The sequence below is a fragment of the Stegodyphus dumicola genome, chromosome 2, assembly GCF_044657685.1.
Source record: "Stegodyphus dumicola isolate Sdum_Otavi_A_Nest chromosome 2, ASM4465768v1".
NCBI lineage: Eukaryota > Metazoa > Arthropoda > Arachnida > Araneae > Eresidae > Stegodyphus > Stegodyphus dumicola.
In genome coordinates, this window is record NC_140769.1 from 226,543,545 (window position 1) to 226,565,941 (window position 22,397).

Consider the following 22,397-nt stretch of genomic DNA (forward strand, 5'->3'; position numbering starts at 1 on the left):
GTTGGAACCGGTTGAAGGTTGCAGTACGCTCTCTACCAGTATATTATCTCGTTGGTGAATAGCCTGTTAGCTATTCGCACCGTCGGTGCGATTAGCCACTGTGCCTAGACCACTGGCTACCCGCGTATTTTCCGAAGATTGCCGCCCCCCAAAAAGTTCAATGATTAGTAAAATTTTTATTTCATGCTCACTAAGTACTTATATATCAGAAATTGTATAAAACGTACTTACATATGACAAATACTTATAATGAATTTAAAATATTTAGGCGTATATAAATAATTCTAGTTCCCCCTGATTTTGGCCACCTCTGTATTCATACCCGCTGCACTCCCGCTAGGAACGGCCCTGGTGATAAATATTGAGAGGGAGTAGAATTATACATTGATTAATGTATTTCATTTCTCAATCATTTATTAAAATATAGTTGCATATAACTATGTAACGTAGGAGGAAATGAAACATTGTGCACAGACGTGTGTACATAGATATGCAAACATTTGTAAAGCCTTGAGATATGGAAAAGCTCGTACTGTGAATTTTGATTAGTATAATTTATTTTTGTGTTGGATTAGAATGGACCTAGTGTAAGGCCAGATTACAATTTACGTTCTTTATATGCCATGCTAATCTGTGAAAGCGTCAGTGATTGATTCAAGCCACTTATTTTTGTGGAGAAGTACAGTAACAACTCATCTTCGCTCGCTTTGGTGTAGGCAACGCTGATGTGAAAACGTGTGTGCTTTCTAAAATTATTGGGAAATCGTGAAGAGTTCTACATCGTTATTCAAGTTGAATTATGGAAGGTGCTCAGAAAGAATCTATTAACTGCGTTCAGGTGTTTGGTCGAAAGGTGATTTAAAAATTTAAGCGTTTAACAGATTTAATTTTTACCACGTTGTTTTAGGCTTATTCGTATTTTAATTGACCTGATAATATTCATTTGTTTCTGTACAATTTAATTCATATATCATATGTAAAGCTTGTTTTAATCGTAGAACTAATTTTTTTTCTTTTTCTGGTTATAGAAAACTGCTACAGCTGTAGCCTACTGTAAGCGGGGAAATGGTTTAATGAAGGTTAATGGTCGTCCTCTTGATCTTCTTGAGCCTCAAGTTCTAAAATATAAGGTAATATGGCTAATGTCAACCATATTATATAAAAGGATTAGTATAATTTTGTAATAAACCCTATTTTGTGATGCAAATAATATGTGTTATTAGTTAAATTTACTGTGTTTGTTTTCTTAAATTTAATATTCGCCTTAAAGAATGGTATCTTAACGTTGAAATAAGGCATAAGAAGAGTAACAATGTGTATTCCTTATCCTTCCTTCTTGAAATATAATATTTACATTTATTTTAACTTAAAAATTCATATATTTTTCTGTACATTGCAGTAAAAATTTGCGATATTATAACTGAAGATGTCAAAAATTTTTAGTTCGTTAAACAAAAATTATAAAATAATTTTCTTTGCTATATAACATACATAGTCGTATTTTGTTTTGGGTTTTCATACACAGAGAACCCGTTGGCGCCGTTGCATTTTGACTAGCCAAGCTGGCGGCTTATCGTAAACGTGATTTTTAGTGCATGTAAATTCAAGTTAGCAGACAAAACACTATATTAAGCATATGGTAGTAAAAATTCACAGATAATAAGCATGTAGATGTAAAACTGACCGTTTAAACGTAATATACGAAAATAAATTAGTATTAAGTTCCAGTTAGCACAGAAAACAATACAGTGAAAAGTCATTAATTCGGAATGATCTATAATCCGGACCTCAAAACTAAAAACTTTCTGCGCATGCGTCGCGTTGACACATGCGCATAGACATTTACGCGTGCGCGTAAGACCTTTTGCGACTACGCGTATGAGTGTGTGCAAGTGCAGAACATGTTTTCGCGTGCACGTTTTATGTATAATGGACGTATAAGCTAAAATTATCTAATTATCTATTTAAGTTAATGTTGATGATTGTGTTGTTCCTTAATTTTCGAATTGGATCCGGCTTATTATTTTTTGCAGACTGTAAGAGCAATTTTATAAAAGTAAGCTTAAACTTTCGATTATATCAAATAGAATTTCCGATATATATTTGTTAATATGTAAAGGATCTAAAGCGAAAGTATGTTTTGAAATCCGAAATCTGTTTATCAATTTCACGCTGCTCGGCGGGGAGAACGCCGCGGCGGGCGCGTAATGAATTGGAAGTTGATCTGTCAGCACTATCCTTATCTTCAGCGCAGATGTTTTTATTTTATTTGGCTTATAATTCCTTACCAAATGTAGTATTTCATCTCGATATGCTCCGTCTTTGATATGATTTAAAATAAGTTCATCGTCATTATAATTCGCTTCCGATAGCGAAGAAAGTGACAGAGGTTATTGAAAACGAAAAAATTTCGATTGACAAATTAGTCGGTGTTATAGGACTTAAACAGCGGAACTTTGTAACTGAACAAGAAATTATGTCTGTTTAATAGAATTAAAGAGAAAGTATTATCACATGAAACGAAGCAAAACTTAAACAACTTACATTGAAAGAAATGTTTAATAAAGTAAACAAATAAATATTAAGCTTTTTCTTTTTGCAAATTTTGATACCCTTTTGATCATAATTGTTCTTTATTTCATAAATTACGGTTTCATATTTTTAATTTTAGAATTTCTGCATACCATCTTACGAGATTTAAACTGATGATCTATAATCCGGAATCGCCGAAGTCCCGACGAGTTCGGATTAACAACTTTTGACTGTATATTCCTTACACCAGCAGTGGTTTGCTAATTTTGATGACCATGGGGATGCATCAAACTATTCTGTCATCTTAGATAATCAATAATATTTTTTATTTCAATTTAATCTTCTATTTATGTGACACCTGTGGTCCTCTGAAAGGTTATTGTCTAACAAACAACAACATATATTATCTTGTCAAAATTTTATGCCATAAAAATTGATTTATTCTCACAGTTTTAGATGACAATAACCAATAATAAAAATAAAAGCATTACTTAATTATTTAAAATACACATGCACATTCCGTGTTACAAATTAGCATTTACCTATCCCACCATATTTTCTTCCTTTCATCCCGAACTGAAAACCAGCATCTATCTACGAAAACTTATTTAATTATACGAAAATATTTCTACCCATTGTTAAAATAATGTTGAATATGAGAAAAAATAATAATAAATAAGAGAAGAATAATATAAATCTGCAAATGCGAATAACGTCAGTGATAATTCAACAAAATCAACGCAAGAGGAATGGTTGCAACCTTCGAACAAGCAAATAGGACGAATCTGCTGGGTTACCAGCTTTGAACTATTATCGCCAAAGTTGGCAATGTTTACATTTACTGGGTTCTCTGCGGAAGTGCTTCCTTTGTTTTTTCTAAACATTTTTTCAGAAGAATCGTAAAAATGTCTTAGTCTTTGTTTTAAACTTGCAGTTAAACAGCTTGCTTTGAACAAGTCTCGGAACATTTTCGAGATTAGAGATTAAATCGTCTTATAGAAGTTAAACTTTATTTTGGATGAGCAACAGATAAAAAATTATTTTTGTGTACTCTACTAGAAAGTTTTTAGGGATTGGAGTGTTTTAAAATTCTGTTTTCATGGCTGCTTTGCGAAAGTAAAAGTTGTTATAAACTAATAAATTATTTTTTAAGTTCTGACATTTCAGTTTTTTTTAACCTTTAAAAAACACTCATCTGTTTGACTACAAGTACTGATGTGTGTTCATTGTTCTGGAAACACTATCTGGTAGTTACATATTTTTCATAGATGATTTTCTGCAAGCGAAAGCTTTGCTAGTCTGATTTAATGCTAATAATGGATAGGCATGGCACTGCAGCACACTCCAGGTCTTTGCCTGGGTTTTCTTTCGCAAAGGATTCGTTGGCGTCAGTGTGTATTTACTCATCCATGGCGGCTAGACTGGAGATTACGGTCCAGTCGCCAAGTGAAGCGAAATTCCCCCAAATCTGGTAAACTCGTGTCTTAAGTGTGAATCAATGCTTTTCGATCATTTATTGCTCGTTTACTGCTTATTATCATTCAAAAGAAAATGATGTTATGTTTAATTTCATCAGGTTTGATGAAAAGTTTAGAATACTGGAACTACTAGTTTTCCCCCACATTTGTTATAAGGAGAAATATTTTATTATATAATATTCTGAACTAAATTATCCTATGGTATATATTAGTTTGTCAACTGCATTGGTTATTTCATATATGGAAATGAAAATATTTCTTTTTCCAGTCTCACTTTGGATATTCTAAATTGCACTAACGTATACAGCATTGAAATATGTCCATTTTATAATTCCTTAAATTTTGTTATAAAACGCTTTACTCCATTTTGCTACCATCTTAAAAAGTGTATATATTATGAAAACTTTTAATATTGTTGATCCTATAAAATATACCGTTTAAATTATTAACTTTCAAATACTATGGTTAAAATGCAGAATTGCCTGCTTATTTGTTTGGCGCTTTTTACAAGAGTAAGAACAATTGGATTTTTGTCAATTTTCTTTGATTTTTAAGTGAAAATAGATCAATGTGTACATGGATAAAAGGAGTGCGCATTGCAATTTTTGTGCAATTCTGGGATTTTTTTAAAGTGAAAATAGGTCGACGTGTACATGGATACCGTGTATATGCAATTATGTGAGAAAAAGTGTTTACCCATGCCTGCTTCCGATAGTGAAGAAAGTAACAGAGAACATTATTGAAAATGAAAAAATTTCGATTGACAAGTTAGCCAGTATTCTCGACACAGCAATTACAGGGCTTGAACAGTGGAACTTTACAACTGAACAAGAAATTATGTCTGTTTATAGAATTGAAGAGAAAGTATTAGCACAAAAAATGAAGCAACTTAAACAACTTACATTGGTAGAAATGTTTACTAAAGTAAACAAATAAATATTAAGCCTTTTTTTTTTTTTTTTTTTTTTTTTTTTGTAAATTTTGATACCCTTTAGATCATAATTGCTCAAATTGATGATTTATAATCCGGAAAAACCCATAATCTGGAATAGTTGAAGTCCCGATTACAGACTTTGTACTGTATTAATTTTAATACTTATAGTAATCTACTACTGCTCATTTTATATAAGTGTATACCGCAAGAATTTAGTATTAGAGTTTAGAGAAGAAAATTTTAGCAGAGATTCAAGAGTGTCGGATTTAATGTTATTTCTAAAGAAAGAAGCACTTGGAAAGTCCTTAACTCTTGGTCTGAACTAACACCTGTGAGAAACAGTGAAAGAAATAGTGACAATTATCATAAAACTTTCATTCTAATTAAAAGGAAATGGCTTCAGTAGTGACATTTAATATATCAGCTGAAAATTATATGTGTTTGTTCCAAATCACCCCTCCCCTCCAAATACTGAGACTGAAACTTAAGTTTTACATAGAAACACAAAGTGAATTCTTTATACAACCAATTCAACTGCAGACGTCATTTAAAGGTCACGAAAAACCATTTTTCATGCAAAATGCTTTTTTGTGTAAAACATTTTGCAACAAATTTACATTACAAATATTGTGTAATGTTTTTAAATGTAACATTTGCAAATCTCAGTCGCTTTTAGAGAGCCTGTGTGAATCGTCAAACCGGGTTTTCATCCGCAGAGAACCCATTGGCTGCGTTGCATTTTTACTCGCCAAGCTTGCGGTTCAGTGACGATGAGCCGAGCTGTAAACATTATATTTTGTAAACGTGATTTTTAGTGTATGTAAATTCAAGTTAGCAGACAAAACAATATATTAAGCATATGGTAGTAAAAATCCACAGATAATAAGCATGTAGATGTAAAACTAACCGGTTAAACGTGATATACGAAAATAAATTTGTATTAAATTCAAGTTAGCAGAGAAAAGAATATATTAAGCATAAGACAATATATAAGCATTTATAATGGAAATAAAAATTGATTTAAAAGTATAAATTAGTATTAATATACTGAAATTAACCGGTTAAATGTGATAAACGAACAAAATTTGTCTTAAATTTCATTTAACACAGAAAACAATATATTCCTTACACTAGCAGTGGTTTGCTAATTTTGATGACCATGGTGATGCATCAAACTATTCTGTCATCTTAGATAATCAATAATATTTTTTATTTCAATTTAATCATCTATTTATGTCACACCTGCCAACCTCTGAAAGGTTATTGTTAGAAAAGCATTAACAATATATTACCTTGTTAAAATTTTACACCATAAAAATTTATTTATTCTCATAATTTTAGATGACAATAACCAATAATAAAAATAAAAGCATTACTTAATTATTTAAAATGCACATGCAGATTTTTGCCGCCTATGGAAACAAATTATTTTAGAGGTTGGAAACCTCATGGTTCTTGGAGCTGTTAATAATTAAGAACACAACGTAAACAGCCGTGCTACAAATTAGTATTCACCCCTCCCGCCATATTTTCTTCCTTTCATCCCGAACCGAGAACAGGCATCTATCTACGAAAATATTTCTATCTATTCATTGTTAGAAAATTCAGAAAAAATAATAATAAGTAAGAGAAGAATAATATAAATCTGCAAGTGCAAACAACGACAGTGATAATTCAACAAAATGAACGCAAGAGGAATGGTTGCAAATTTCGAACAAGCGAATAGGAAAAATCTGCTGGGTTCCCAGGTTTGAACTATTATCGCCAAAGTTGGCGATGTTTACATTTACCGGGTTCTCTGCGGAAGTGCTTTCGTCAAACCTGCAAGAAAACAAAACCAACCGAATTGTGCAGAATTTTTGCAGAGTAAAAAAAACAAACGTTAGCTCACTATTCCTTGCAATGCTGAGTAAACAAATTCCTAGTGATTCTATTTATTACCAAACTTGAAAGGGCCGATTCGACTGGGGGTTTATCTGAGCTAATGGAGACAACTGACATGGCCAACCCATCTCCAAAACTGGTTTTTTCCTATAGTTGAAAATTGAAAAATCTGAACTGCAGGCATAGCAGAGCTAGTCGACACATGGAACTGACTCTGTTAGCTCAGATAAACCCCAGTGGGAAGGAAGGAGGAGACTCGTTGAAAATAATTCCATATTTAGTGTATCAACTCTAATTACTGAAACACTTGAAATTAAAACCATATGTTCTAATACAATAGTGAGGCCAACTAAAGAGGTCATAAATAAGTTATGCGAGTTATCCAACAGTGGTCAGTGGTGATAATGACAAAGCAGAGGAGCATACTTTATTTGGGAATGATTATTTTAAGTGTATTTTAACAGGGAAAATGCATTATTCGATAGAATATTTAGTATTGTATGGCAATCTAATGTATAGAATTCTAACATGGGAAGGATCTTTCGAAGATTACAATAGAAATAAGAATCTAGCTGAATGTTCCAAACAGCATTTATTTGAAGTATTGTATGGAATTGTTGCTGCCAACTACTTACCTACTGTACCAATCAAGTTAATTGGTTTCTGTAATCAAGTCATTCTCTCGTCTTCTTCATGTTATGTTTATTCCTCACATGTCATAGATTGACGTAACCTGTTTGTCAGTTTTTTAAGTTCAAGAAGAATACCCATTCAAGTTTATGTTAAGCACTTTGCTCTTTTAGTAAGGAACTAAGTTTCGGCTAGACTGGAGATAACAGTCCAGTCGCCAAGTGAAGCGAAATTGCGCCAATTCTGGTAACGTCTTGGGGCTTAAATACAAATCAATGCTTTCCGATTATTTACTTCTTATCAAAAAGGGTATCAAAATTTACAAAAAAAAAAGCTTAATATTTATTTGTTTACTTTATTAAACATTTCTTTCAATGTAAGTTGCTTAAGTTGCTTCGTTTTTTGTGCTAAACACGCACGTGTAACATTAAGCACGCATGCGTAAAGCATACAAAAAAAAGTTTGTGGCTTTTAGGTCCGGATTACATACTTTGTATTGTATATATAACAGGGTTGCCACGCTACCTGGAAAACCGGAAAAAGTCAGGGAATTGGAAATTGACCAAAAAATTCAGGGAATTTAAGTGTTTTAGTCAAAATCTGGAAATGTCAGGGAATTTCATACAACGATCCCACTAAAAAGGAGTTTTGCGCCGACATCGGAAGAGATCACTTTTGGCAAATTGTGTATCATGTGAGTGTCATTCAGGCAGCTGGCATAGAGCCAATTTAAAATACCTCAATTTAGTAAAAAAATATCATTAAATAGATTTCTTTCTTTCATTTAGCTGCAGAATGTCTGCAAAAAAAGCTTTATTTTATTCCAGATTGGGCAGATTCTAATCTCAATCTTCAGTGGAGAAAACAACTCCTATTATAATTATATTTGTGTTTTCAAGTGCTAAGGTGCCTTTTAAGAAGATACCTCACACAAATTAAATTTACCTAAAATCTAACCTAACTTTTAGCATTGCGTTGTGATTTATAAAAACCGGATTAGCCTCATGTTGAACTGGTGATGATCATGAGTAGTAATTAAATAAAACGTACAATTGTTATCCAATGTATATATCTTAAATTTTATTAAGTTTCTAAGTGGAAAAGTAAACAAAATTATCAAACAAAGTGTACGAAGAATAATTAAGAATAAATGTCCTCTGGGATTTATTGAATAATTAAGTGAATTTGCTACACAGTACAAGTAATACCATAATTAATTTACCTCTTAGCACAGCCAACGTACATTACGCAGATAGACTGGAATTTTCTCGAAACATACCTGGAAAGGTCAGGGAATTTCATTCTCCTGTTTGAGTGGCAACCCTGATATAACAAATATTTTCAGTAACATATTAAAAACACATAAAAATAAATAGAAAAATAATTGCCACCATAAAGTAATGAAACAAGCATGAATGCCAAAGCTATAACTAGATAACATGCCATAATCAGTTCAAATGATTTGTATTGACACACATTTCACTTTGGAAAGAAGAAAGTCCATCTCTGAAAAGTTGTTTGGAAACTTATAAGAAATGCAGATTCACCTTAAAATGGACATATTTCAATGCTGTACACATTAGTGTAATTTAGAATATCCAAATTGAGAATGGAAAAGGCAATATTTTCATTTCCATGTATGAAATAACTGATGCAGTTGACAAACTAATATATACCCTAGGATAATTGTAGTTCAGGATATTGAAATTATTTCTCCTTATGACAGATGTGGGGGAAAAACTAGCAGTTCCAGTATTCTAGACTTTTCATCAGGCCTAATGAAATTAAACATAACATCATTTTTTTCTGAATGATGCAGCCATATGTGTGAAGAAGGCAGATGAAATACTTCTCAAAATGTTGTATCAGAAATCACTCATAAATGCTTTGTCTGAAAAGTTCATGAATTGTTGCCAGACATTTGTAAACCTATTTGTATTCTAAGAAAGATCTTTTTAAATCTCTGTTATAGTGAGAGTCTTTAAAGAGAGTGCGGCTGATATATTAGTTTTGACAAAGTGGGTAACATGGTTAAGTGAGATTGTTATTATGCAAAGGAATAACTTTAGGGGGCATGACAGTGTGATGGCCCAAGATATTGAATGCTGAAGATTTAAGCATGAGTCAGTCTACCAGTATTCAGAAATTGTATTGCTTGACTGCTTATGAACTTGAATAAAAGTATGAATATCTTGTTAGTGAAACCCATGACGTAAGAAAATCGGGAAAGTTTATAGAGTTTTCAAGATTAAAACATTGTTGATTTTGTTATGAGTCCCATGGTTCTGACATGTTTTAAATATACCCCTGCCACACAGATAGAAGCTGAATGATCATTATCCTGCTTACAACAGATATAAGATATGTCATTGTAGAATGTGAAGGAAAGGTTAGGTTATTCAAATATGGTAAAGCATACCAACCTGAAGAAGCATGCCTTTATGAACAACTTTCTAAGGGAAACTGGTGTGTATTTGCATTGCATATGAGGAAAACCACAAAAATCAACCATGCAGCCAGCCCTTTAACCATGATATGAACCCAGATTAAACTACCAGTATTCAATGGTCTTGACAACTTGTAGGAAAAACCTGAAGAAAATGCTTGCAATATCATGTAATCAGAAATGAACTGTGTTGCACAGCAGAATTACTTTTTACTTTTTCAAGTGTTGAGCTAGAGAATATTTTTTTTTTTTGTTTGTTTTGTTTTGTTTATATAGGTATTTGGCCATAGTATTCTGTCATTCATGCAGAATACTAATATTTTTACATGTAAAAGTATCTTTTTCATTTAAGTCCTTCCTTTATCCCTTTATCTCGATATCCTCAAAATTGTGTTTAATAATTAGTGCTACTGTACATACAATAGATTCATTACTAAATAATTCATTTTACACAAGCAATTTTTCTAAGTTGTTTTTTGAATGTACTTGCTGATAGCTTAAAACATTTTATTTTGAAACAACTATCTTTCTCATAATAAATTTGACAATGCCAAGATTCTTCAATAATATTCAAATCTTTTAAAGTAGCATTGTAAATAAAACTAGAAGAACATTATACATTTGTTCAAGAGTCATTCAAACTTTGATTAATTACTCGAAGTAGTGGTTTACTAACTTTGATGACTCTTAGAATACATAAAACTATTTTGTCATTTTATTTTTATTTATTTATTTATTTGATTTTTTAAAAGAAAATAGGTCAATGTGTACAGGGATAAAGTCAAGAGTGTGAGCAATGCCATTTTTGTGCAATTCTGTGATGATTTATTTTTTTGTTTGTTTGCTTGTTTGTTTAATCCAAGTATCCGGCGATTCTGCACTTTCACCATAAATATATCAAATTTTTAAGTATGAAAACTGATTTAATTCTTATTATTTTAGGTAAAAAGAACAGTAATAAAAATAAAAACTTAATTATTTAAAAAATGTATTATTGTGGCCCATGTTAATCATTATGTTTTAGGAGTTTGACACCTTATGGTTCTGCATATTTAAAGTCTTACATAAGAACACAGCCATACTATTCTAAACGGCACCAATTATTATTCAATCCCGCCGTATTTTCTCCACCTCATCCGGTAGTGAAGCACCTCTAGCCAGCGGCAAAATGAGCCCCGAGCAGACGAGAATGCAATCTCTAAGCACTTGTAGAACCAGTTTGCTAGCTCCGACAAGCGAGTTCACCTGTTTACCAGCTTTAAACTATTATCACCGTTGTTGAGAATGTTCACGTTTAACGGATCCTTGGCGGAAGTGCTTCCCTTTGCCTTAGTTTTATGTAACATTGATTATTTTTTATAAGCCAGTTTAGTTTTTGTGATGGAAGTTACTAATATGTTTTTGGCTATGTGTTTTAAAGTTATTGATATTTTTTATAACTAGGCAAACATTATCAATGTACCAAAAGAAAGCAATACAAAATATGATTTAAAATAATGACCAATGAGTTACTTAGTAAGGATTATATAATATATTAAACACTACATATTATATTATAGTATGTTACTATTGTTCTCTATGTATGCAGAATTTAAAAAAAAAAAAGTTGCTCAAAGTTGATGTTGTGCATATTAAACATTACATATATATATGTAAATTAACTCCCCTTAATTCCTTATTTTAATTTGGATCTTTCCACTTTCTGTTCTAAAAACAGCAGTTGATTATAATAAGCTTTCCTAGATTAATCTCTATCAGATGGCTTTTGCATAATGCTCTGATAAAAACAACTTTCATAAACCTTCAGTCAGTAATAATTTCAGAGTTTTATTTATTATCCACTCAAAATGATATCGAAGCTAACCTACTCTATATTAAGTTTTTGTTAAGCAATTTGCCTCTGTTTCTGTTGCTGCAAAGATGTTGCCACACTAGTTTCTTATGGAGCAAAAAAGGTCGAGAACCCTTGATTTAGAACTGTACCATATTAATCATAACATTGTTTGATAACTATTTCCTGCACTAATAAGGACTCCAATTCTATGATTGGTGAACAGAGCCGTGCAGGTAAATGAATGATTTTGAATCAAAGATAGAAAGCATTATGTATGTTTTTAATTTTGGTTTGAAATTACAAAATGTATATCTGTAGAAATTGCTTGACATTTTATTTAGACCATTAATGTATTCTAGAAGAGCGTCATCATATTAGGATAAAGCTGAGTTAACATTTAATAATTTATTTCCTATACTTTAAGGACTACAATTCATTGATTTGTGAGCTGGTAAATGAATGATTTTGAACAAAACTTATGAAGTATTATTTAAATTTTGTTTGGTTTGAAATTACAGAATTTACCAGTGTCTACCAATGTTTCCAGAGTTCCTGCTTTCCAACTACTCTGCCAACTTTCTTTTTCCTTTTTTTTTTTTGGCCATGCAAAATTTAAACTATTTTTCATGGCATGAATTTATCCTTTAGGTTGTCAAAGTAAATCTAGCGAACAAACCTCTCTCATTAAATAGTTCCAGTTGACTATAGCATTTTTTTAGATGTTGAACAGTTGAATAGTTTATTGCATCACTTAAGTGACGTTAGTTCCTCTGTGCAACAGTAGATGAAATGTAGCACTGTTAGGAATGCTATACTGGAATCACTAAACATGTTGGATTGAATGCTATTTTTTTTTACAACTTTTCATGTTGCACCTTCACATACTTTCATTTACATATTGTTGCGTGCATACAGGTTCGTAATAGATTGAATGCATACAGGTCTAATGATAGGTTGTTAAATTTAATTTTTTCAAAAGAGCACTTCTGAGGCTTTACACAAAAATTCTGTAAATCTTCATAGTATCGCAGAGTACAATCCGTAGTGACACTTAAAATTAAGAAAGTTCAACACAACACCGTTCAAAGTTCGGCTAAAGAGAAAAGCTAAACCTACTATGAACATTAAATACAACGCAGGGCAAAGTGCAGCTGAACCGCGAAGCTAAACCGGAGATAGTGCTCAGAACTCATGCGGAGGTAACAGCTAACAACAACTGAGAGCAGATGCTTTTTCTGACCTCGTATAATTTTCACACAGCAGTCGAGGTATTTTTAGTACATTCTGATTCTTGAAATTACTAGAAGGCAGTGTGAGGGCTGAATAGTTACAGCTAATATAGTGATCAGTTACAATATGTATTATGGTTATACAAGGACTAGACCAAAGTCTCTTCAACTTTGCCATCAAAAATTAGTTCGCAAAACCATTGCCAGCTTGCTTGGCAATATCTCACCAAATTGCAGAGGTGCCCATTTATTCAATGTTAAATAGACTTGTCCCTATATTTTTATTTATCTCATCGCTCTAGATTTTCATGTTGCATTATACAGAAAAATACAACAATTTTGCATATAATTTCACTAAAATAATCTAGGTACAAAATTCGTAACAAATATAGTTTCATTTTGTACCCATTTATGCATATGTGACAAGATAATATATCTTTCTCCTCAAAACATAATATGGCTGGCATCTTCTTCACTCCTTGTTGAATTAAAAAATTGTCAAAAAATTTTTACGTTTAAATTGAAAAAAAAAACTGTTACAATATAATATGATTCATAAAATTCGGTAACTTTTTTTACAGTGTTTAAATTGGAAAAAGAACATCTTATTTTTTTTGCCGGATAATCCTGGGGCTGTGAAAATAAAGTAGTACTACAGTACAAAGTCTTTAATTCGGACTCGTCGGGACTTCGGCGATTCCGGATTAGGGGTATTTCCAGATTATAGATCATCAATTTAAATCTGGTAAGATGGCATGCAGAAATTATACAATTAAAAATATGAAACCGTAATTTATGAAATAAAGAGCAATTGTGATCTAAAGGGTATCAAAATTGACAAAAAATGCTTAATATTTATTTGTTTACTTAAACATTTCTTTCAACACGCGCATGCACAAAGCGTGCATTAGTCGAAATTAGAAAATTGCAACCAGAAAACTATTTGATGTGTATTCGTGATATTTATAATGACGACGAATTTGATTTAAATCATATCAAAGATGGAGTACATTGAGATGAAATACTGCATTTAGTAAGGAATTATAAGCCGAATAAAATAAAAACATCTGCCCTGAAGATGAGGATAGTGCTGACAGATTAACTTCCAGTTCATTGGGCAACCCCCCGCAGAGCAGCGTGAAATTGATAAAACAGATTTCGGAATGGTTAGAGAAACAAAGGATATGCCTTTATCTATTTTTTGCAGCAATTCCACTTTTTGTTTGATGGACATCGAAACATGCTTTTGCTTTGTAGATCCTTTGGCAACTCCAGAATCGGAAACTTTTTGACATAATCGAAAGTTCAAGCTTACTTTTTATAAAATTGCTCTAACAGTCTGCAAAAAATAATAAGGTGGATCCAATTAGAAGATTAAGGAACAATGCAATCTGCAACATTAACTGAAATAGATAGTGTTAGCCTAGCTTATACCATCATTAAACGCGCATGCATAGACTCATTACATGTTTACGCATGCGCAGAAAGTTTGTAGCTTTGAGGTCCGGATTATGGATGTCCGGATTAAAGACTTTGTACTGTAGTACACTTCTGTTATCAGGACCGGGTTTGGAAACTTGTGTTTGTGTTTATGTACATATATACATGCATGCATACATACATTTCTAAATCAGGTCTTGATAACAGAAAAGTACCGCAATACCAGATCTTTACATAATTTACGGCATGTTGGATTTGAGTTTAACCATGCCATAAATAGGTGGATTGAGCATATACCAGAAAAGTTCCTTTTGAGGACAGCTTAAAAAAGTTTTTCATAGGGATAAATACATTCAGTTAAATGAAGATTATGTTAAAAAACTGTATTATAATATTGATAAATAAAAAAAAACTATCAATAAATTCCTAGAACGTTGGATATATTGTAATAAAATTGAAATGAACTTCGATTTTTTGAGATATTAGCTTTATTTATTATTATACATTTATTAATACTTGTATTTTTACAGTGCACAGCATACTGTGTAAAAAAGTTCTGCATGTCGTGAAGCTTTATTTAAATTTAAAACTTTGCTTATATTTTTTGATGTAATGCAAATGTGAAGAAGCTGATTTATGCATATTTCAGATGACCAACTGATCTGTCAGGCACAAAGCAATGATTAAAAATTTTGGAATATGAGCCTGACTTTAAATTAATAGATACCGTATATACCGGCATATAATTCAACCCCGCCTCCCCCCCCCAGACTTTTGAAAAAACTTTTCAGAAAAACACATTTGTCGTATGTGTGGCGCTGCCGCTGCCATTAAAACAGCATGCCGTTGTACTTGATAAAATTACACTCAAATTTTAGCAAATTTTTGTTTTATTTCTATTTTAGCACATAATAAAATTTTTAAATAAGTACAAAATTTTCAAAGGATTTCATTCGAATGCTTTAAATTCTCATTCAAAGTCACAATCTGCAAATAAATCCTGAAACTCTTTTTCAGTTATAAATTTCGTCACTCCATTCATCACAAGTGTCATTACCGTCACTTCATAAACAAAATTGAAACACATTTATTTAAAAAAACTAAATGATATAATCGAGTTCTCTGACGCGTCATCGATCGGCAGCGACAGATCTTTTTTTTTTTTTTCTTTTTCCAGGTTTCGTGTATTAGTCAACTCCCTACTTCGAAGTTTTTTTCCCTTAAAATTGTCAACTTATACTCAGGTATATATGGTATGAGTTAATAATATTCAGCAGCAATCATTGTACTAATTCAGAATCTTTAGATCATATATATTCTGTTAAGTGCCAACATTGAAAAAAGTTTGGGAAATACTAATCTCGTACTTTTTAACATGTTCAAATTTATGTATTTGAACATCAGCAAGAAAAAATTGCACATTTATATACAGTCAAAAGTCGTTAATTCGGACACCCATAATCCGGAATGATCTATAATCCGGACATCAAAGCTACAAACTTTCTGCGCATGCGTCGCGTTCACGCATGCGCACAGGCATTTACGAGAGCGCGTAAGACCCTTACGGCTGCGAATATGTTTGTGCGCATGCGCGTTTAATGTGTAACGGAGTTATACGCTAAGCTAAAATGATCTAATTCAGTTAATGTTGCAGATTGCGTTGTTCCTTAATCTTCGAATTGGATCCGGCTTATTATTTTTTGCAGACTGTTAGAGCAATTTTATAAAAGTAAGCTTGAACTTTCGATTATGTCAAATAGAATTTCCGATATATATTTACTACAAAGCGAAAGTATGTTTTGAAATCCGAAATCTGTTTATCAATTTCACGCTGCTCTGCGGCAGAGGGGGGGGCAGAAACGTCATTATTAGATTATGATAGATTAGAAAGATTATGTCGAATAGAATTTCCAATATATATTTACTAATATGTAATTTGTATCTACAAAGCGAAAGTATGTTTTGAAATCCGAAATCTGTTTATCAATTTCACACCCTGGATTGGAAGTTGATCTGTCAACACTATCCTTATCTTCAGAGCAGATGTTTTTATTTTATTTGGATTATAATTCAGTACTAAGTTTAGTATTTCATCCCCGTCTTTGATATGATTTAAATCAAGTTCCTGGTCATTATAATTCGCTTCCGATAGTGAAGAAAGTGACCCAGAGGTTATTGAAAACGAAAACATTTCGATTGACAAATTAGTCGGTATTCTCAACACAGCAATTATAGGACTTGAACAGCGGAACTTTGTAACTAAACAAGAAATTATGTCTGTTTAATAGAATTAAAGAGAAAGTATTATCACATGAAACGAAGCAACTTACATTGAAGGAAATGTTTAATAAAGTAAACAAATAAATATTAAGTTTTTTCTTTTTGTAAATTTTGATACCCTTTAGATCATAATTGTTCTTTATTTCATAAATTACGGTTTCATATTTTTAATTTTGTAATTTTTGCATGCCATCTTACCAGATTTAAACTGATGATCTATAATCCGGAAAAATCGATAATCCGGAATCGCCGAAGTCCCGACGAGTCCGGATTAACGACTTTTGACTGTAGTTCTTTAATCAGACATATAAAAAAGCTAATATGGATGTCTTATGCTAAACAGAAAATGTAATTAAAAGATTTTAAGAAACTGAATTTGTCAGAAATAAAAAAAAATTATAATATAATTAACATCATATAAGGAAAGACTGACTGATCTTCTCTTTGATATACTTTTGTCAGTGTTAAAAGCTTCATTATATGCCTGTTAAGTTCTTTTAATGTCATAGAAAAATTAGGTAAATTTCTATTTAATTTTTTTTCTTCTTCATTTATAAATATATTTTTAGAATTCATTCCTACTTACATAATTTATATGAAGTTGTAATCTACTAGGAAATAAGGCCACTGATTATCAGTAATTTGATGTGGATTAAATTCTGGAAAGATGGGCTGGTTGCATACAGTTTGCCTAACGATTTCAGTATAAATGTAAGCCAGTTGAATTAAAGTGAGTTAATACTAAGTTTTTGTTTTTCCACAGCTTCTTGAACCAATCCTTTTACTGGGAAAAGAACGATTTGCAGGTGTGGATATCAGAGTTAGAGTTAAAGGAGGCGGACATGTGGCACAGATCTATGGTAAGGCGTTACCAAGTAAATTTATCTGGGATTATTTTTAATTTTTTTAAGACAGTGTGGTATATTTTTTGTTAATACGTATTTATTCCTGCAAGATGTCACAGGTAGTGAAGAGTAGTTTTTCATATCAATAATGTAATATACTTTTATTATATGTTTATTTAATGGTAAACCTTGGTAATGACTGGACTCTGTTAATTCTTGTTGAATATGTAATACAGTATGAAGTCCGAAATCCGGACGTCCATTATCCGTAATGATCTAAAATCCGGACCTCAAAACCACCTCCACCATTTTTCTCGTAGGCTTTACGCCTGCGCATTTGATTCCTCCACTGCGCATAATAAAACATCTGGAGAGTCCTGATTCTTAATTTAACTTCGACACTAAATAAAATACCTTGTTATTGAAGAAACAAACATTTTAGCATAAATTTGTACGATCAGTAATTTGGCTGTGTTGCATATCTGCTTTTTGGCACACATCTCAAACCGAAACATTCTATGTAGATACATCATTGATCTGATGCCAGCCTAGCAAATCGTTATTTATTATACTTTCTCTTCATCACCACATGTTTATGAAAACATGGCAACTTGAGTAGTGGCTCGTTCAGCGATGCCTAAACAAATTTTTTATGTTGGTAATTGAAAAATAAAGGAGTGATACCCTTTTATGTTGATATTAAGCTTGGTGATGATTTCAGATTTAAGTTAAATATGCTAAAATATTTTGATGAGGAAAAATTTACCAAAAATTTTTTTCCGTATCCTAAAAATAGATTTTGTTGATGGTACTCAATAGAGCAAAAGATTACATTTAGGGCTATTTGAATTAAGAATAGCTGATTTGTTATTGATATAAACCCAAAACCAGTGCCTGCATGGTCGCATTCAATCGCAGATGTAAGAATTTATTTATTTAGAACTCTGATAAGCTTTAAGCATGTGCAAGAAATAGACATAAGTATAATAAATAACTAATACAATTCAGGCTTAACTATCTCGGTGCACAATAGAAGCAAGATAAAATTGAATGGAACAACTTGTCATTATTTGCCAAGCTCATGATGCATAGCCAAATATGTATAGTGAAGGATAGCTAAATTTGATGATGAGGGCAAAGAATTTTAAAGGTTTTTGGATATCGCAAAGTAAAGATAAAATTTTCTGATTAACGGATTTTGTAAAGAAATGTGGAGAAGCGGTAATAAATGAAGATGATATAATAGAAGTTTTTGTGATGACAATGCTACTCAATCATCAGTCTAACTAATGAATGGTGAAATCTGTAGTATGGTTCTAGATCCAGAAAATACCGCTACCGATAATAAAGAGTGACAGAGAAGTTACTGAAAACGAGAAAATTTCGATTGAGAAGTTAGTCAGAATTGTCAAACAGCAGTTACGGGACTTCAACAATGTAACTAAACAAGAGATTATGTCTGTCTACAGAATTAAAGAGAAAGTATTAGCACAAAAAACGAAGCAACTTATTAAACAACTTACATTGAAAGAAATATTTAGTAAGGTAAACAAATAAATATTAAGTTTTTTTTTTGTAAATTTTTATCTAAAATCTAATATCCAGAAAAATCCTAAATTTGAAATCTCCAGTGGATTTCAGACTTTATAAGCTTTTCAAATAGAAATTTAGTGTCCTTGTGGTGTTGCGTGGCCCCAACCTACACGCAACAATAATAGTGACTGCTATGAACTGGAAAATACACAAAACTCTTAAGAAGGGTTTAACTCCCTTTTTATTCTACTTTAGAAGTTACAGATGCGTGCACTTGATGCTCACAAACTACGCCGACCCGGCGGTAAAATAAAAATAAGAAACTAAAAATGAATAATAACAAGTGTCTACCTACGAGGCTCTCTAAACGTAACTAACCTAACCGCGTTCTAAGATACAGCTGATATTTCAGCAAACTTCTGAAGTTGAAAGATTCAACTATCTGCCGAGGCAAGCACACAGGCCAAAACGCGCGGTTCTTCAACTTCTACCTAGCCACCTTCACGCTCGTGAAGCAAGAAAGCACAGTTTCGAACTCGTTTCCCTTTTATTTAACTCAAAATAATTACTTCTGCTAAAGATTTGAATGCTTTGCACGTTCTACTAAAATTTACATACTCTGGCATTGGCAATTCCAGGGGAAAGTAAGGCTTGACAGGAAAGATGGTTTAAACTTAAAATAAATGTTAGTTAAAATAAATATAAACCCTACATAAAATAAATACAAACTTACATATATCTACTAAATATAAATCCCTTTCAGACTGACTGGTGGACTACAACTCGTGATGCACTCCGTTCCCGACGCTAAACACGCTCTCTTGACGATGCACTAACCACGTTATACTAACAGACTCCTTCGGTGCACTCGACGACCCGCTCGGCACTCACTGCCCGGATGTCAACACGATTGACTCTGCACGGACTAACTCGCTAGACGAGACACTCTCTCTGAGACATACACATTAACTGACTGCGAACCAGCAGGGTTTATGTAGCTTTCGGCTTGTGTTCGGGAACATTCTGGGCTAAACCGATAAGAATTCGTTCCAGAAGGTTCTCCAACTGTCCATGGTATATCGCCAATTTTGTCGCCAAATGGGCAATTTCTCACCAACCCTGCTATCCTTGCTATTTTATGGCAACCCTAAAACTGCTTTGCAGGGAAGCTATCTTACCGCGCCTGTATATTTCGTAACATTACTATCCTGTAGATGGAGAAACTGTCATCAAGCAGTATAATTTATCACCAGTTAGGGGCAAGTGTAACATCACAACACTGCATTTTCATTTCATACGAGGGCTATCCAGAAAGTAGATTACGTTTTGGAATAAAAAAATAAACAAAGTATAGGAAACAAATTTTATTATATACAGATGAAAGCCACACTCAAATACTACTTTTCTACATAGTCACCATACAAATTAAGGCATTTATCGTAGCGATGTACGAGCTTGAAAATTCCTTCGTCGAAAAATTCGGCCGCCTGCGCCTTCAACCACTTCGTTACCTCTTCTTGCCTTCCATCTTGCACAAAACTTGTGGTAACCAAGCTTTTCGCTGATGATTCGTGCAACAAACTTCACGAAATTTGTGGAAAACTCAAAGAAAGTTCCGTTATTGTGAAATTTCGATTTTCACGGACTTTAGCATCGACTTCTTCGAGAAGTTCGGCGGTCACTATGCTGGGTCTCCCACTTCGATCTTCGTCGTGAACATTGGTTCGGCCATATTGAAATCTTATGACCCACTGACGCACTCCACTTCAGTGATAATGTTGTCCCCATACACTTCACGAAGCTGCCGATAGATTTCTATCGGTTTACAGTTTTTTGCAGTCAGAAACCTTATTACTGAGCGCACCTCGCAGCTCGCTGGATTTTCAATTAACGCAGACATTTCAAACCGTCACAGTATCTGAACGGAGCACAGCACGAACCTCTCACTAGCACGGCTAGATGCAGACTGAGCTGCGCAACGCTCTGACCCCAAGATGGCCGCGCTAGCCCCGCCCCTAGTGGACACAGACGGAAACGTAATCTACTTCCTGGATGTCCCTCGTATAACCTCAATGATTCTTAAAAAAAGACTTTATGTTATCAGGAACAAAGTAACTAAAAAAATATTTAGTATAAAATAAATGTGAATTGTTGTTGCTGTATTTTTTCTTGCATTTTTTTAATTATACAAATTAGTTTCATTTTGTAACCATTTATGCATATGTGACAAGATAATATATCTTTTTCCTCAAAACATAATATGGCTGGCATCTTCTTCACTCCTTGTTGAATTAAAAAATTGTCAAAAAATTTTTACGTTTAAATTGAAAAAAAAAAAAAAAAACTATTACGATATAAAATTGTAAATTATTTCTGGTTTCTTCGTATCATCACTTTTATCAATGGCATCATCGCAATGCATTGTAGATAAACTACACATTTTGATTTTTTAGGCATATACGATACTATTGTTGCGTTCTTTTAGAACCCAAATATAGATAAATAACCGTTCCTAGTTTTTGTTTGGACGAACTTGGTGGGAATTTCAGCCTTGTTTCTGTTCAGGGTTCCTACAATAGTTAACTTCTTTGACAAAAGTTCTTTTGCTAGAGGATAACTCGTATACCAATTATCCTTGTTACATTTCTGCCCAAACAAAGGGGTGCACAGGCGTTAATTTCAAATGAAGAATTTTCAAATCTAAAGGGACCTTCTGACTGTTGTCTTGCGTATATCTCCATGTTATAGCTGCAGAAAGTTCTTGAATCTACTAAGGCAAATATTTTGATTCCATACTTCGATGGGTTGCTGGGTTTATATTGACAAAAGGAACACCACCCTCGAAATTTCTCTAATTTTTCTTTGATAGTAACATATTTACCAATAAGGTATATCTTTTGGCAATTTTCATTGAAATCGGTAAAAAATTCTCTCGCAGCTGCCAGTTTGCCCAATTTTTTCCGAGCTTCACGATTGGTCACATTGTCTAACCGTAGACACCTGAGAAGAAATTTAAATCTTTTATATGACATTGTGTTCCGTAAAATTGCAATGCCTGTTTCAATTTTCAGTAGCCCACAAATCTTGCGTATTTTTATGTGACGATTTATGCAAGCCGTACAGATGTAAAAGCCCAAAAAGTGCTCTAATTTCCACGTCATTTGTCGTAATATTTTTCCAATATAAATATTTGTACACTCTACAATGGATTGTATCATTTTAGCATTGAAAAACAATTCTCAACTTTCTAGAAGCTCCTTTATATTGCGTGCAGTTTCTTTTAATCCTGCTAAATGAGTTATTATAATTTGAGAAGACCTTTTTCACTTTTT

The 22,397-nt window shown here is 32.7% G+C and overlaps 1 protein-coding gene across 2 annotated transcripts in view; it reads left to right on the forward strand.

The window, feature by feature from the left end:
• The first annotated feature begins 688 nt into the window (after positions 1–688).
• The window catches only part of RpS16 (ribosomal protein S16), a 32,056-nt gene continuing 10,347 nt past the window's right edge, over positions 689–22,397 (forward strand). Inside the window, exons 1-3 of one of the 2 annotated variants that reach the window (XM_085811829.1) lie at positions 689–853; positions 1,029–1,130; positions 17,451–17,547. In XM_085811829.1, the coding sequence (XP_085667955.1) occupies positions 800–853; positions 1,029–1,130; positions 17,451–17,547 (253 nt within the window). In that variant the 5' untranslated portion in view covers positions 689–799. The remainder of the gene's footprint in view (positions 854–1,028; positions 1,131–17,450; positions 17,548–22,397) is intronic. The other variant, XM_085811828.1, reaches the window with a different exon arrangement.